The sequence below is a fragment of the Dermacentor variabilis genome, chromosome 2 (assembly GCF_050947875.1).
Source record: "Dermacentor variabilis isolate Ectoservices chromosome 2, ASM5094787v1, whole genome shotgun sequence".
NCBI lineage: Eukaryota > Metazoa > Arthropoda > Arachnida > Ixodida > Ixodidae > Dermacentor > Dermacentor variabilis.
In genome coordinates this window covers 183,787,814-183,804,024 of record NC_134569.1, presented here as the reverse complement: position 1 = coordinate 183,804,024, position 16,211 = coordinate 183,787,814, and the positions used below count along the sequence as shown (strand labels likewise).

Sequence of the window (16,211 nt, the reverse complement as noted above, 5' to 3'; positions counted from 1 at the left end):
CAACACTATTGTGATTGCATGACAGAGCAAAATTTGCTGTCATCACCTTGCCACAAGGCTAGGTATGATTAGGTTCTCATAAAAAAATATTTCTTGTGTACGCGGCCCAGTAACTGTGCCCCCAGTTGAGGAGCAGCGCCTGCACTTCTCTTGAGGCCTCTGAGCTCTCCACATTGAAGCAGCTAAGGGAAAGGTTGTCGAGAGCACCTTTCTGTAATAGTGGTACATCATCTTGGACACACGTCTGAGCTGCACCGAGCACGCTTCGTATCTAATGAATCGACAAAGCTTGCGTGTCACGAATTGTGTAGCTTCTCCCATGGCTATATCTGGTACAGGTAGATACACAAGTACTCGGCTTGTGCAAACAATGGCTTTTGTGCTCAAAGCGAATGCAAAGCGAATAGTGATTTAGGACATATTTTTGAATCAAATATCAAATAGCTGTTCTGCAGAGACATGTAGTTAATGTGGTTAAGTGGTTTGCATGCTGGAACTTGTATGCATAGGAACTACTGCATGTTGGAATTAATTACTTGCTTTGTCGAAGAATGAGACTAAAACTTAGTGCAGTAGAACTCGTTAACTAGATGGCAAAGATAAAAAGAGGTTGATGCATAGCAAAGCGTGATGCAACTGGTTTTCTGCATCTAGGAGTTTAGTGAGTACAACACTTAAAACAATGCACAGAGTAAAAATGTATACTATTGCAATGGCTACAGGAATCATAAGTAAAAGATAGTGCCATACCAATTTGTTTATTCTGATTAGATGCCTTGATTACTTCTATTCGACATCTCAGTGTGTGTACTGTGACCGGAGACTGCATGTGCATGCGGTGTACAAGGAATGCATACTTGGCCCTGTACAGTGCCCTTTTCCACTATTGGTATGCTTCACTGCAGGGAAGATATGCTTCACCGCATAACAATAGTGTATTGCGGCGAAGTTGACCATAGAGACCTAAGCATCACTTTTTGAAAAGTCTAATGTAAAGTTTTTTTATTAGTGAATAGTGCAATGTTCGAAACTAGGGAAGGTTCAAGATAAGCGAGTTCATGAAAGTTTAAGCCCCTGGCCATGCATCTCGTAGGACCTTTCGAAATAGGCACGAGTAACCATTAAATTTCTCACAGAAGCTTAATATACCAGGAGTGGTATTTTACTTTGGTAGATCACTTTTGCGGGATATTCTGTGACTTGGCACCCAGCACATCAGGCGTCTGCTGGCAGCAGCGATCCTCGCGCAGAGCCAAGCAAATGCTGTTGCACATAGGTGCCGACATGTCCAAAGCCTAGTCACTTAAAATATTGCAAAATCGCCCATATCCCCAAAAAAGTAATCAACCGGGAATACTGCCCCAGGGTTTCAATTTTGTAGCCATGCTTTCCACTCACTTATATGCCACTCCTTCATCCAACATTCTCGGCTGGCTCATCCCACTGACGAAGCACGATAAGGAACAGCATCGTAAAAGGCATCCCCACCAATTGGTGGCCTTGAACTTGTTACGAAAATTCCAGAAACATACCAAACATTTAGCACTGATGCACTATGAACTGATGGTGCAGCTGTGTATGTGGCGTAGTATCTGGCGTAGCGCGCAGATCCACAAACATAGAAGTGTAAAGCATGGTGAATAAGCAAACTGACGATGCTCCGCACACACGTGAGTATGCATGTTATGGAGGTTACATGTATCTTCTTGTTCTTATCACGCTTTGTCAGGGGCCAGAGCAACACTCCACCTGCATTATGAATGAGATTGCAGTCGCCCATGAATGGTGGGTGATAAGACTAACATAGAATGAAGTGGAATTCACTAAAACCTTGTGTTCTTGTCACTTTTTGGCGATGTCACGAGTGTGCACAAGGTATGAAATCCTCCGAGTTGAGATATTTTCCTGACATCAAGATTTTGAAATATCCAGAGTACGTCACCAAAGCATTTTGAGATAAGAGGTGAAAAGCGCATGGGGTTTACACCAAGCCAGTAAAAAATTTCAACTTAACCAGAGTGTCTACCAACCGGGAAAACCGGGAATTCTCAGGGATTTTGAGTAGTCTGGAAAAACTCAGGGAAAACTCGGGGAAATTTTGCCTCTATCAGGGAAAATTGGCTGTAATTTTATTGAAAGGGTCGAAAGTCGCGGTAATGCTGGCTGGAGTAACAGACAGGAATCGTAATGAATCGTCTTTGACGCCCTGTCGTCGGCTGAAGGAGTCGCCAGTGTGCAGTCAATGATCAACTTTCCGGATGCGTGATAATTTGGGCGGCTTCACGGCACCACCACGTAACCCATAAAGTCAATGTATGATGTACCAGAACGTCTGATATTTTGGACGCAAGAACCCTTCGCCGTCCGATTTTCCGGATGTTTTGCCGTGACCGGAGGTCCTAAACGGCATTAATCAAAGCCACCACCGCTGTCATTTTGATGGCCTCGCCGCCTCGAACCGGCGCTCTAGCACGCAGATCGGCTGATAATCGTAGCCACCACTGCGGCAACGCTAGGCCTAGCTGCTTCAACGTTCGCTATGAAGCTTCTTGCCATTGGGTACTGTGTTTTTATCGAAAGAATTCGCTGTTGTCAGCAATGGCATGGACTCCGCCTTTGTGGTCCTCGCGATTGGCTTAGAAGCTTGGAAAGCATTGTGCGTTGCATAATGCTGATTCCCGAAAGTCAGCTTTGCCTCTGTACAGAAATGTTACTTGGTGAAGCATACACAAAAGTATTGCAGTGAAGCATAACAAGCACGGGAAGGGGCTATTGCCATGGGACACGGTATGTATTCCTAAATTATACGCGCGTGCACCCGGTATCGCCTCTCACAGTACGAGCACCGATATAACTAATACGTGTACTGACAGGCCTTCAGAGCGTTCTCGAATACGCCTGTGGTGGTTTGAGCAACTAAGGGTAGTAAACGACATGCATTTATTTTTTCCAACTGGCCGATTTTTCGGACGTTTTCACGGCCACTAGGGAGTTCAAAAAATCGGATGCAGACTGTGAAACTGACCAAGAAGATGCTTCAAATGGTCCGTGGGGCAAACGAGTGGCGGAAGGAGGATAAGAACAGAAAGGACCTATGCATTGAGGAATGAACGGGAAAGGAAGTGTGCTGCCGCCGTTTTGAAGGAGCTTGAGCTCGAAAAACAGTGTTGGCTGATGCCGAGATGCAGGTGTCCCTCATCCAAACCAGAATAAGCTCTTTAAAGCAGTGGAACACAACACTGAGGCATCGTGCGCGGGCTGAGAGTCTACCTCAACTGTTCTGACATATATGTCAGCTGACATATATGTCCAGCTGACAACTGTCCTAGGACAGTTGAGGTTGACTTATGAGCTGTTGAGAGAGAATCTCAATTGTGACAAAGTTCGGGCCTCATACCACTGAGCTTGCTATCATTTGATAGAAATAGTTCATATTCTAAAATATTTGCTTCTGTATGCATCTCCTTTTTATTCGTATTTGAGAATGTCTTGACTCCATTTGCAATTTTTTTCGAAGACATTTTATTTGCTGTGCATTTTACTAACCCCCCTTCTATTCTCTTCTTGAATAACATAAACACTACTCCTTAGTATTCAAACTGGATTAAGTCGTTTTTTTTTTAAATTTTTTTCTTATGCATACTAGAGAGTGACAGCATCGGGCGACATGGTTTCAGCCCGTCTTGACATAAAACATATTTCTTCATCACTCAGGGAATTTTTGAAAAGGCACTCGGGGAAAACCTGGAAAACTCTGGGAATTTGGAAATGTCAACTTGGTAAACACCCTGTTAACAGATATTTTGAGATATCAGAGTTCAAGTTAACAAAGGTTTACTGTAACAGTGTTTCATGACATTGAGGTCTTTATAAAAGCAACCCCACGCAAACTTCATTACAAAGCAAAGCTCCAGTAGCAATCTTGTTTTTGAGTGTTCACTCATCATAGGCTGCAGTCGTTAGAAACATGGTGCATTTTTATAATGGTACTTAGATTTTACTTTTAGATGTGGCTTTGTGGTATTGCAGTGTGTATTGCTGCAAAACAGCACAAGAAGGCAAAATTTACACATTATCTGCACTTCCACTTTGAACCTAAACTTCTAGAATATTTCGAACAGGCTACACGTGCACAAAAATACAGGATGCTAGGTAGCTTATGGAGTACTGGTATAGTTTGCTGCCAGCAGTGTTAGGGGAGTCCTTGGTGTGGCTTCTTCAAAGGTGTACCTGAATACAAATGTGGAATGTCTGTGTGCATTTTAATAACTGTCAGTAATGGTGTGTTTCTGTGCTAGTGTTTATCGAGGCGTAAAAACAACATGGCCCTCCCACTCACAGGTGAAGCAGAAGTCCTTGCGCCAGGTGATAGGTGTTGTTCCTCAAGACACTGTACTGTTCAACAATGACATCAGGTGAGCCCAGTTTGACATAATAGACATGAGGTAGTAGCATTACAAAATAAAGCGCTTTTACAATGAAAAAAATTAAAATAAATCTTGTATTTTCTGGTGTATAAGTCGGAACAATCCACCACCTTTGCCCCTTCTTTGTAACAGTGTTCAAAAAAAATTGGTGCATCAGCTGTCGAATGATGTAGACGTAAACTAGAAAAGCCTCATGTGCACAGATCAAACCTTTCCATACTTGAAAAAAAAAACAGTCAAAAAACACAAAGGACAAGAGGAAAGGTTCACACCACAACGACTGGTCGTTGTGGTGGGAACCTCTCTTCTTGTCTTTTGTGTTTTTTGACTGGTTTTTTCCTTCAAGTATGCACCAACTGGCCCGGATTTCAACCCTTCTGCAAACCTTTCCAGCACGTACTGCAGAAATGTATTCCTGCTTTCTATTTCCTGAAGGCCTGTTTTTACACAGTGCCCATTAAAGTACCAAAAAAAATCTTAGACTTCTATATAAAAGCAGAAGTGAAAATTTACTATTTTTTATCAGCATGGCCTGCAGTATGTTGAATTAAATAATTAAAATACTTAATTCAGAAATGTTAAAGGCCTCACCCTGAACGTGTCTTTAACACTTTCCCTACTGAGTTTTCTGACCAATAAGCACAGACGGAGAAAAATGCCTTGAAATGTTGAGAAATGTGCCATTTTGTTCTTATTGTATGTATGGCCACTAGAACTGCCCTGGAGCGTCGTTGGAGCCACCTTCATGTAACTTATGTCCTGTGAGAATGGCTTCGATATTTTAGTTCCTTTAGCCACTTTTACACTCTGCTGCATTAGCTCCTACCACGGACGGTCACCCTTAGAAACTCTTTTTCAATTGGTATGCTGTGTGCCTGCCACAAACAGTGACAAAGTTCTCAAGCTCTTTCTATTACTTTTCTGGCAGCATTCTAAGACTGCCTAGGCTGCAGCTGTCGAAACACCATAGCTTACCAAGCATATGCAGCCAATGTTAGGGAAGAAGATGCTGCTTGGAAAAGCCAGAACACGAGTCACACTAGTCGTTGGTCGCCTACCACAGGCTGTGCCCCTCGGCTTTGTGAAAGAATGCCGCTTTGCAAGGCTTTAACATATGCCGAGCTTCAGGGCCGTTCCTACAGATGTAAATGTGCACGCTAGAAGTGGCAAAGGGATCTCAGCATATGTCATGCATGAAAAACAGTACTTGAAATTCGTTTGAAGGGGCGGAGCCACATGCAGCAGTAAATCGTAGTCAAGTGACACCGTCCGTGCCAATAGTGCCTTGAGTACCGCCTTCTTTGCAGCCACTGCCCAAAATTTGTTGCTCTCGACTTTCTGCCTTTGCACTCGTCCTGTCGCACCTTCGATGCCACTGCTTGAGCTTATAAAAAGGAGAGAAAAACAACCTTTGCAGTGATGATTTCTGTTTTATACGAAGCCTTTTTCTCGTGCTACGAAAGCACTTTCCAAACAGTGGTAACAGGAAAATTTCTTTTATTCAAGGCAGCACTCACCCCATATGGAAATAAAAATTCACACTTTATTACCTTGTAGATGTGAATGAACTTTTTTTGGCACATTTGTGAATAGTTGAGTAACCTGAAACTGCAAGAAACTGAAAACACACTTTTTTGCCAGAAATTTCTATTTTATGTGCCGTGTCCTCCCTTAAATTATATTGGCATTGAAAGGCAATGTCATTGTATCATTTAACTTGAGGCTGTGTAGAGCAAGCCATAAAAGTATGCAATGATGGCCTATGCAGTCTTTGACTTCACGACCTCTTTCTGTATACTAACATCTTGTAATATTTCTAATCATCTCAATAAAAACCGATTCTGATTCTTATACTGATTGAATGGCTGAATGACATATGCAATTTAAAATCATTCAGACAGAGGTCTCCAACCACAGGTACTTCGGATTCAGGCAACAGTAACATATTTAGTACCTGTTCTTTGATATGGCACTTTGCAGCTACCAAACTGCATGGTTTTTGCTAACATTGTTAGCAAAATATCATTAACCTCGCATGTGTGCGCCAAAATGTGCTATTGTTGACATATGCTGTCAAGTGCATTGCTTACTTGCTTGCTCTGTTATAGAGCTTTTAATTTTGTTTCTTTCATGCTCTGTTTGCATTCTACTCTTGACTTCTCATATGGATGTATTCCCCCTACTTTTGTGCAACACCAGCTTCCATGCAAACAAATTAAAAGAAATTAAGTGCAGTCATTTCTGCAGGCAGAACTTTTCTTCTGTGATGGATGCGTGTGTTTTCTACGTCCAGGTACAACATCAGGTACGGGAGAGTCGATGCCACTGACGAGGAGGTAGAAGATGCCGCTCGTGCCGCCGAACTTCACGAGCAGATTCTGGGCATGCCTAAAGGCTATGACACGATTGTCGGCGAGAGGGGGCTGAAGCTGTCAGGTGGAGAAAAGCAGCGTGTGGCCATTGCCAGGTCCATCCTCAAGGGGCCAGCCATTATGCTGCTGGATGAGGTAACCAACGAGAGAGTGCCTGCCATGTTTCACCTGTGGCTGCTTTTGAACCCTGGTTCCTGGTTCTTGCTTCCTGGTTCTCTGTGCTTCCCTAATTGGTTTGGTGCGAAAAGGGAAGAAAATATGTTCAAATGCTTCGCCCAGCTTGTATGCAGCGACATCAAATATCTGAATATTCAAACTTTTGCCGGTAGCATTTAGTGTGCAAGCACCTAACCCTAAAAAGAGAGAGTGAGAAAAACTTCAATTTGATAGCACCCAGCCCTATTCTCGGAAAGTAAAGCTGCCCTTGGAGTTGTCAAAAAAAGAAAGATTTCTCTTTTAACGTCATCTTTAGCCGTTCTGTAAAAATGTAAAGTCGTTTATTTTGCATTTTGTTTCTGGGCAGCAACATAATGACCTGAATACTAGAGGGATATCTGAGCCACCTGAGTTTCTCCCATATACAGCTGTGATGCCTTTCTGTCTACACTTATTAAAATGTGTAAAGCAGGCACAAGCCAACATTTTATATCTGCTTGTTGATCTACTGTTGTTTCATAAATGAAACTCGTATAGTACATACTCTAACATTTACAACCGCATGAAAACAACAGACAATAAAGCCAAGGGCCGCCTCCCTGACTACATTGTCTGTTGTCTTTTTGTGATTGTAACTAACAAAAAACAAGCCCCTCAGTTCTTTTATTCTTCTCACTCATTGTCTGCTTTGAAAGATCTAACTGGTGTAAGCTAAGGAATTTTTATGTCTTACAATCGCAAGGTTAGGATTAGCATGGTCATAAACATGGCAGTTCAACATATTAAAATTCTGTCTTTCTTCTTTTTATTTAGCATGTTTTCATTGCAGAAAGAGTGGACTAAATTAAATTTCATATGTCAGGAGGTATCGAAATACAGTAGACTTCTGTGAATTTCACTCCAATTAATTCCATTTTTCAGTTAATTCGATTCCAACTGAAGGTCCTGGCCAGCCCCCAGCATCTATATGGGCCTAAAATTTCATTATTTTGATCCTAAAATTGGCCTTCGCAAGGTACACAGGACTGATCGAAATAATAATGCAACGCAGACAGAGGGAACGGCAACAAAGCAGCACGTATTTCACCAAGTGCAAAAGCATGTGCGAAAATCGGGCCGATTAGCCACCGATAGGCATGCAGATTGTGTTGGGTTAGGGTGACGAACTTCACGCCCCTTCGACAGCCATCAAGCTAACCCGCATATGTCATCTCGGGACAGGTCACTGATGAGGCAACAGTATGAACACATTAGTCGCAAGCATTCTGCGACGGCGTGTGGCCTGTTACCACATCAGCCAGCAGCAGATTTTCTTCACGGCCAGCAGCAACTAAAGTTACGTTTTGGTGCCGAGTCTTTACAGATCTACTTGCAGTAGCCATGCGGCACTGGCAAAGCTGACATACCGCCTTGCAAACGAAAGTGAATGCATGGCATGGCAACAAAGTTGTTCACGGCCACCATGTCGCAATATGGTACAGTGGCCTCTCATTCCCAATGCTCTTTATAAATGCGCATCGGTCTCTCTTCATAGCTTCGAGCAACTCGCCACAAGACTAATTTTTTATTTACATGGCGGGAAAGTGTCCAGACCCGGTTGCATGCATTGGCGCGGACAGTGGATGAACAAGACAGGGGAGCGTCGCGCACACTTGACATAATGTGGCATATTTCAGAATCTTTGACAGGTGGCTAATCACACAGAATCCGACTATGAAGTGGTGCAGACGGCGCTTGCTCTTTACTGTCAGCACCGGCTATGCGCAGAGCAGTGATCGAGTCATGTGATGTGCGGTCCTTTCGTCTGTCGTGTAGATTGGCTTTCCGACAACCCACTGCCGTAAAGTTGTAATAGCCCTTCTGTATTTTAAAGAAAAACTTGAAAGGAAAGCTTTCTATGCAATAAATATAAGATTGCTGCAAAACACGGGTTTACTATTAAAGGGGCCCTGAACCACTTTCTATCGAAGTGGAGAAAGGCATTTGAAATGAAAACAGGCTAACTCGATTTAACAAAGTAATGACCACGCTCGAATTATTTTGTTAAATCAGGAAATTCGGAAAATCGAGTAAGGGATTTTTCGGTCTTTCAAAATCTAAAGTTGTAATGGTAGCGACACCCAAAAGGTACCGCGGCATTGCATTTACCGCTAGCCCATGCCTGCGAGTGTAAAAAGTCCGCAAGGGCAGCCCAACTACCACCACCCCTAGCGTCATCTGTTACATAAGAACACTAGCAACTGCAGAGTCCATTATTTCGTGCATGGGCACGCCATGCAACCTTGTCAAAATAAAGCTAGGGCCGTGGCTACGGTGCCTAGATGTTTTAACGTGACATCGTTAAAGTGCACGCTCGAAGAAAAACACGTCTGCATCAAAATTATAAAGGAATCACAGCTTTTTTTACTAATTCATTTCTGGAAAAATTTCATTAAATCAAGTTTAATGCAAGCTAGTTTCGTTAATTTGGGTTGATGACAACATTGAACCTTATGGGTACTTGCTGGGGAACGGAAATTTCTTCGTTAAATCGGGAACTTCTTAAAATCAGGTTTTGTTAGATTGAGTTTTAACTGCATTTCAGGAATACTTCACCACAAAAAGTATTTGAATGCATTCAGCAAAAGCGGAGTTATTGGCGATCAAACACGGCGTCTGCTGTGCTCAAGCTGCTTCTTCAATGCCTTGGACTGCAAAGGCTTGGGTGCAGTGGGGCATGCCCACAACGCTCCGCCTTCTAAAGGTCACATGAAGCCAGCCACGCTTTTGTGTGCACTCCACCCCCACAGCTGATAGCGTCACTCACACTGGGGCGATGCTATCAGGAAAAGTGCTGGCAGCAAGGAGCGAACGCTTCGTCTGCCTCTAACTCCAACGGGTCGCCGAAACTCGAGATTACGCACCTCCCAATACTAAACACCCAGGAAGACAGCTTACGTGGTGCCATGCCGTCTTGGCGCGCCCACTCTTTGCATGTGGCAGATTACCTCTAAAGCAGCGTGCATAGCTGCGTATGCGCTCAGCCGCGCTTGCAGCCAGGCGCAGCCACAGCTGATACGCGCGCCAACTTACTTCCTCCCCCCCCCACTCCGCTCCCTCGCACATGCTTGTTTGCGTTACCGCGAGCTCGCTCCCCTCCCCCTTTTTTCCCTCTGTCTGTGCGGGAAGGCGGTACTTGTGAAGCCACCATCTTGTCTCACCCTCGCACTTAAAGCACACAGTGCGCAAGGCCTGATAAGATCTTATCACACGAAGACTTTGTGCGGAACATGATGCAGCTTCACTTCGGCAGCCGCTTTTATTGCGGGGCGCATGGTTTGAGAGGTGCATTTGCAAGCGCCGCTTATAATTCAATCATTTGACCATCTGCACCTGCGGAAGTTTCAATTTATTGTCTTGGCATTCCTTTGCGGCGGCAGCAAAATTTCATTATAGTGAAATCGCTTACAAACACAGTTTGTTATATTGAGGTTCTAAATAGATGGTGTTCTATGGGTAAGAGGTTATGAAAAGCTAAATACTTCATTATATCAAGAATCTCGTTATATTGAAGTTCGTTATATCATGGTTTAATTGTACTTAGCGTGGAAGCTTGGGCTTGTTGGTGATTCATTGGAAAAAAAGGGCGCAGCACAAAAATGACAAGGACTCAAGAGAGCAACACACACACATGCATACTATATTGGTGTTCCCTGTAATAAGAAGACTGTACTGTATATCTTGATTTCTGTGTACCTAAGTTACTGGTAGCTTGGTGCAAATTTGTTATGTAGTGCTAGGAGACTCCTAAGCATGTCTAGCAGCATGTAATTCTTACCAAAAATTTGTAAGCATACATTTTTATACGAACTTTTCTGATATTCGATTCTATATTGGCTTTCTTTGTTTCATTCGATTCTATATTTGGTTCTAAATCTGCTATTCGGTATTTGCACGCCCCCTGTAAAAACCAGTCATACAACCACTAAATTATTTGTGTGATTGCTTTCAGGCCACATCAGCGCTGGACACACGCACCGAGCGCAACATTCAGGCATCTCTAGACCTTGTCTGCAGAAACAGGACGACGCTCATTGTGGCCCACAGGTATGTGTGCCTACACATGTTGTGCATCTTCACATGGAAAAATGTGATCTCTCTTTGCAGAGATGGGTACTCATTTCGTACAGATGGCAAACATATTTTATGAAAGCTTTGATTGCAGGAAACATAGATGATGGGATCAGCTTATGAAAAAAAAAAACATTTTTTTGTTTGCTCTAGCAATACTGTCTTTAGGATGGCTCAGACAGGTCTGTATGGCTTGTGCTAATTGGAAACAACATCAACTGTCACCAGGAGCCTGTGGGAGCGAAAGTCTATAAATGACTGATGCTTCTTTTGTCAATGCACTGGCCACATTGAACATGGTACTGGCCCCGTGGGATTACAATTGGGCTGCTGAGGGCTACTTGGCTTCAGTGAAGGAAGATTGAACTCAATGCATAATTTGTAAAAAATTGAAAAAAGGTCAATCACAGAAGGCTATTACAGTCGACACTTGTTACAACAAACCATGATAATAAAGTGAAAAGGGTCTGTTATGTCTGAAGTCCATTCTGTCCAAAGTTAGGGTCGCAGCATGTTGTTCAACGGTAAAACTTCATATATACCACCGTCTAACCTGTAAGCAAACGAAATGCTACAAATACACCGAAATTAAAATAAACGACTATGGATAAATGGGTTTACGCAGTAATAGTACAACCATGCAGCATGGCGCTTTCTGTGTGCTGGTTGTCGACAAATGGCATTGTTTCCGTACTAGAGCATATGTCCCCGCCCAGTTGCGGCGGGCCAGCCAGCCAGAGCTGCCGTACCAACTGCCCGGTCTGAGTGCATCATCACCTCCGATGAATGGCAGCCACAGTGCGATCTTTACACAAAACGTGGGCCGGTAGTACAAATGAATGTCTTAACTTTATCTTTCATGACAAGTGACGAGCACTGTAAAATCTGTAGCACGAACGAGAGCCACGGTACAAGGCAAGTACAACTTGGAGCTTTCATCTGACCATCACTGCACTGCATGCGAGACAACTAGACTGCATCACACACCTCGCAATCTGGACACTGCGAATAGCAGCATATCTAGTTTTTTGTGTGATTTGATGCGATGAGAAATACAGCGTCCTCAAAATGGTGCATTATGTGATCTTCGGCAGGTGTTCTTGAAGTGCCACGTGCCATGGCTTCGCTTATAATTTGGTTAGGCCTAGTGGCACCCTCATCGCTTCCTCAGTACTGAGGCAAGAGCAGTGGGCAAAGGTGGTTCATTTGCGTGGTTGACACAAAAACTCTTTGCCAGCGGGGCATTGCGTGGCCAGCCATTGCAGGAAGCTTGCCGCTTGTGTATTCTTTCTCCAAGAAAAAGTTCATTTTCACAAATTCCGCAGGCGGCCTGAAATAGTTGCGCACAGCGCACTGCCACAAGCACACATCACCACAGCAAAGTACGTTGTAATCGCGCCATGTGGACAAAGTTCACCGACGAATTTGTCTGTTGTAGCTGATAGCCTGTTGCAGCTAGGTCCATTAAAAGTGGAAATGGTTATATTGATTCTATAGGCAGACCAAACTAAGTGGGAAGAATAGTTTGTTATATTCGAAAATGTGTTGTTTGCGGATTCATTGTAATAGGCTTGGGCTATATGACACATTACGTTGGCTGGTGTAGTCTTGTGTGCAAAGCTATACTTCAGTGTATTTTGTCTGTTGTCATGCTCACAAAGAAAAGGAAGTGCAAAGTGCAACAAAAATTGCACTGTTGATCAAAGGACAAGGAAGAGGGGGGTCTAGCTAAATATAACAAGAGAAAACAATAGCAGTTAAGCATTGCAGGATAATGGGAAAAATGACAATCATGATAAGCGTCACCGTACATTGATAATGTTGTTTGTTAAAATATTCAGTCAAGTGTCAAAAGCATTTCATGCTCACACTTGGCTTGGAGTGTGGAACTGAAGATCTTTCTTGCTTGTCCTGTGCACAGGAGCTTTCTTTATTCATCTGGGTTGCTCTGCGGCACAGTGCGAATTAAGCTATATGTAAGCGCGGAGGGCTGTTTCATGCAGGTACTGCCACAGCAACTTATGAATTGTGTTTTCTATGAGACATTGTTCATTGTCATCAGGTTGGTTGGTTTATGCTGCAGCTTTTGTTACACGTGACAATTTGTGACGTATGAATGGCGCTGATTTTAATTCCGCACTTTTTCTCTCTACTTCTCTTTTTGATGACAGACTGAAAAATTTGGTATCTGCTTTTGTTTATTTAGGAATCAATGTTTTGATTTGCAGGCTGTCAACTGTGGTTCACGCTGATCAAATTCTTGTGATCCAGGATGGGGAGATTGTCGAAAGTGGCCAGTGAGTATCAGTACAAGAAGGCTTTGTGCCACAGTACTTATGAATGGGTAGACCTTGTGCACGAAAGGAGTGTTACCGAAAAAGTCCAAATAGGTGGTGTGGTACGTCTAAAAATAGCCCAAAATTAGGTAAATATTTAATCTGAAGAAACTGCCTTAAAATCCAACATTTGAATTTAGATATGTATTGTTTTATTTTAATTCTTTTCTAGGAGGGCTTCCCTAAGGCATAATGAAAAAAAGACTAGAAAACTTATAAGTATGAATGCAGCTCTGCACTGTGCAGAGTCCAGCAAGGCTCGGTAATTGCATCCATCTTGATTTCACTTGCTAAAGTTAGCATTCTGGTCACTGTGAAGGCCAGACCATTTGAGCAAGGGCTCCTGGATATCTTGTGTGCCTTTTTTATTTTGTTTCCTTACACATTTTAACGATTGGCTGGACTTCTCAGCAACAATGAAGAGAAACAGTCAATACAGTAAAACCTTGTTAATTCGGATTTCACGGGACCAAATTAACCGAATGTCAAATATCGAGAGTATTAAAAAAAAACAATAAACAAATGCTTCCTACGTCAACATGCTTTTATTTAGTGAATGAATCACCAAATCCTGCTTCTATTTTCTACAAAAGCAGTGCAGAAGCTGCAATTCTCGTCATCTAATGAGTGATTAGCGCTCGCAGCTGCAAAGGCCTTTCAACTTCCTTCAAAGAGCGGCCATAGTTCGTGTCTTCATCTGAGACATGCTTTTCACTAGCGTACGCATACCGATTATTTTTTTTGCCAGTATCACCAGGTCACCGCTCATTGTGATGTAGATGGTGCACATCATCCTCGACAGCTTTGCATGGAGTAAAAACGAAACTACTGTTTGTCGCAACCGCTGCAGACGAACCACGGCTACTGTCGACGCGATCACATACGCTGACCTTGCGGTTATGAAGGCACAAGCCGATGCGAGTACCGACTCAAAACGAAACTACTGTTTGCTGCAACTGCTGGGGATGAAACTGTAACTGCTATCGACACAGCTGTGAATGGCGACTATGCAGTCTTGCAGGCATGCGGCTAACGCAGTGCTATGCTCAGCAGTAAACACAAGAATAAAGGCTTTGAAGTCACAAATGGATATGAAGTGTTCTGCCATTGCTGTCATGCGCATACGATTTCCACTGATGACTGTGGCGATGCAAACTCCGCCTCTTCATTTCGCTGGACACTGATGCCATTCTTGCTCTTTTGCATTGCATGTTTGCACCACCTCACGTTCACCAAGCTCCGGCTGTTGTCCAATTTAACCAGTGTGCAGTCTGAATTAACAAGAGCTCCATTGCATTTGTCGAGCACATGAGAGAGAGAGACTGAGACGTTCCAGCACTGGAGCTCAATCTCAACTGATTTTTTAAAATATTTTTTTGGTCCCCCAGCACCCAGCTAAGCTCCCACGCTGCTTGTGACCTCATCTTCTTTCTTGGGGCAATCGTGTCATTGTCGCTGGCACTACATAGCTCTCCCATTAGAGAGCAGCGTGGTCTTTGAACAGTATCAGCAGCTCTATGAAACACAGCGGACTGAAGTAGCATGAGCGCCAACCGGAAAGGAGATGTTCGGGGCTGAATTGAGGGATGCAGCTGTGGGAGTCGCCTCACAGTAGGGTGGCTTTAGCTGATCAAGTAGAATGGTGTCAGTTTTGCCATGAATGTCCACGGTGTATGAGGACTCGCGTCTCCCCAGTATGGGAAAGCGGCCGAGGTAGTGTGGATGGAGAGCAGGCCGAAAGGGTTCATAGCGCACGAAGGCGTGAGGTGCATTGGCAAAGCCAGTTGAAGCGTAAAGTGTGTGTGTCAGAACTGGGCGTGTTGGACAGGGTTTTAGGCCCTGGAACAGGTTGCGAAGAAGGTGCACGTATTCGTGAGCAGACAGAGCAGGCGAAGGTGGTTGTGGTGAGAAGAAGTCATTCTCCAGACGGAGCAGAGTACCGTAGACGAGCTCCGCACTCGAGCACCCGACGTCTGACTTCAAGGCGCGCCGCATACTGAGAAGTACCAGTGGTAGGCGTTGAATCCATTGTGATGGCCTGCCATGAACAGTCAGCGTTGACTTGAGCTGTCAATGAAAGCGTCCCACGAAGCCATTGGTTTGGGGATAGTAGGCGGTTGTGCACACACAATTCATACCAAGCAAAAGCAGGAGCTCTTCAAAGAGAGCCAACTTGAATTGCTGTCTTCTGTCAGTAACAATTTTGGTTGGGCATAGAAGCAGGCAACCCTTGTTTTGACAAAAGTTGCCGCGGCCATTGCAGCAGGGCTGTCTTGAAGTCTTGTTGCTTCTGGCCAATGGGTAAACCTGTCGATAGAGGTGAGCAGGTAGCAAAGTTCCTGATACGGTGGTATTGGTCCAACAATATCAATGTGAGCAATGTCGAAATAGTGATCAGGTTGAAGAAACTGGCGTGCTGGGGAAACCTGCACCCTGTCAATGTGCTGATGCACATTGACAGGGTGCACAAGCATGTACCCAGTCACGTACATCAATGTTCATCCGGGGCCATGCATAGCATCATGGCATAAGGCAATGTGTGGTACGAGCACAGGGTTGAGCAAGTTGGTGCAGTGTGTTGGGAAGCTGCTTGCATAACATGCTAGGGACATATAAAGAATAAAGCGTGAAAACCAGCAATTCTCAATAACTTAGCAGGCATCCACTAAACCTTGAATGTGACTAAACAAGGATGCACTCAAATGAGCTTATAATGAGCAATAGCACTCACTCTGCAACTAGCCCATCCGCAAGTGCTTCTAAACTGCAATCGTGATGCCTCGTAGATATTACATATCACCATTCACTTG

The 16,211-nt window shown here is 43.8% G+C and overlaps 1 protein-coding gene across 1 annotated transcript in view; it reads left to right on the top strand.

The window, feature by feature from the left end:
* The window catches only part of Hmt-1 (ABC transporter ATP-binding protein/permease Hmt-1), a 110,019-nt gene that overhangs the window by 84,274 nt on the left and 9,534 nt on the right, over window positions 1–16,211 (top strand). The window contains exons 17-20 of the mRNA XM_075682480.1: window positions 4,342–4,415; window positions 6,721–6,934; window positions 10,947–11,041; window positions 13,294–13,362. Coding sequence (XP_075538595.1) covers window positions 4,342–4,415; window positions 6,721–6,934; window positions 10,947–11,041; window positions 13,294–13,362 — 452 coding nt within the window. The remainder of the gene's footprint in view (window positions 1–4,341; window positions 4,416–6,720; window positions 6,935–10,946; window positions 11,042–13,293; window positions 13,363–16,211) is intronic.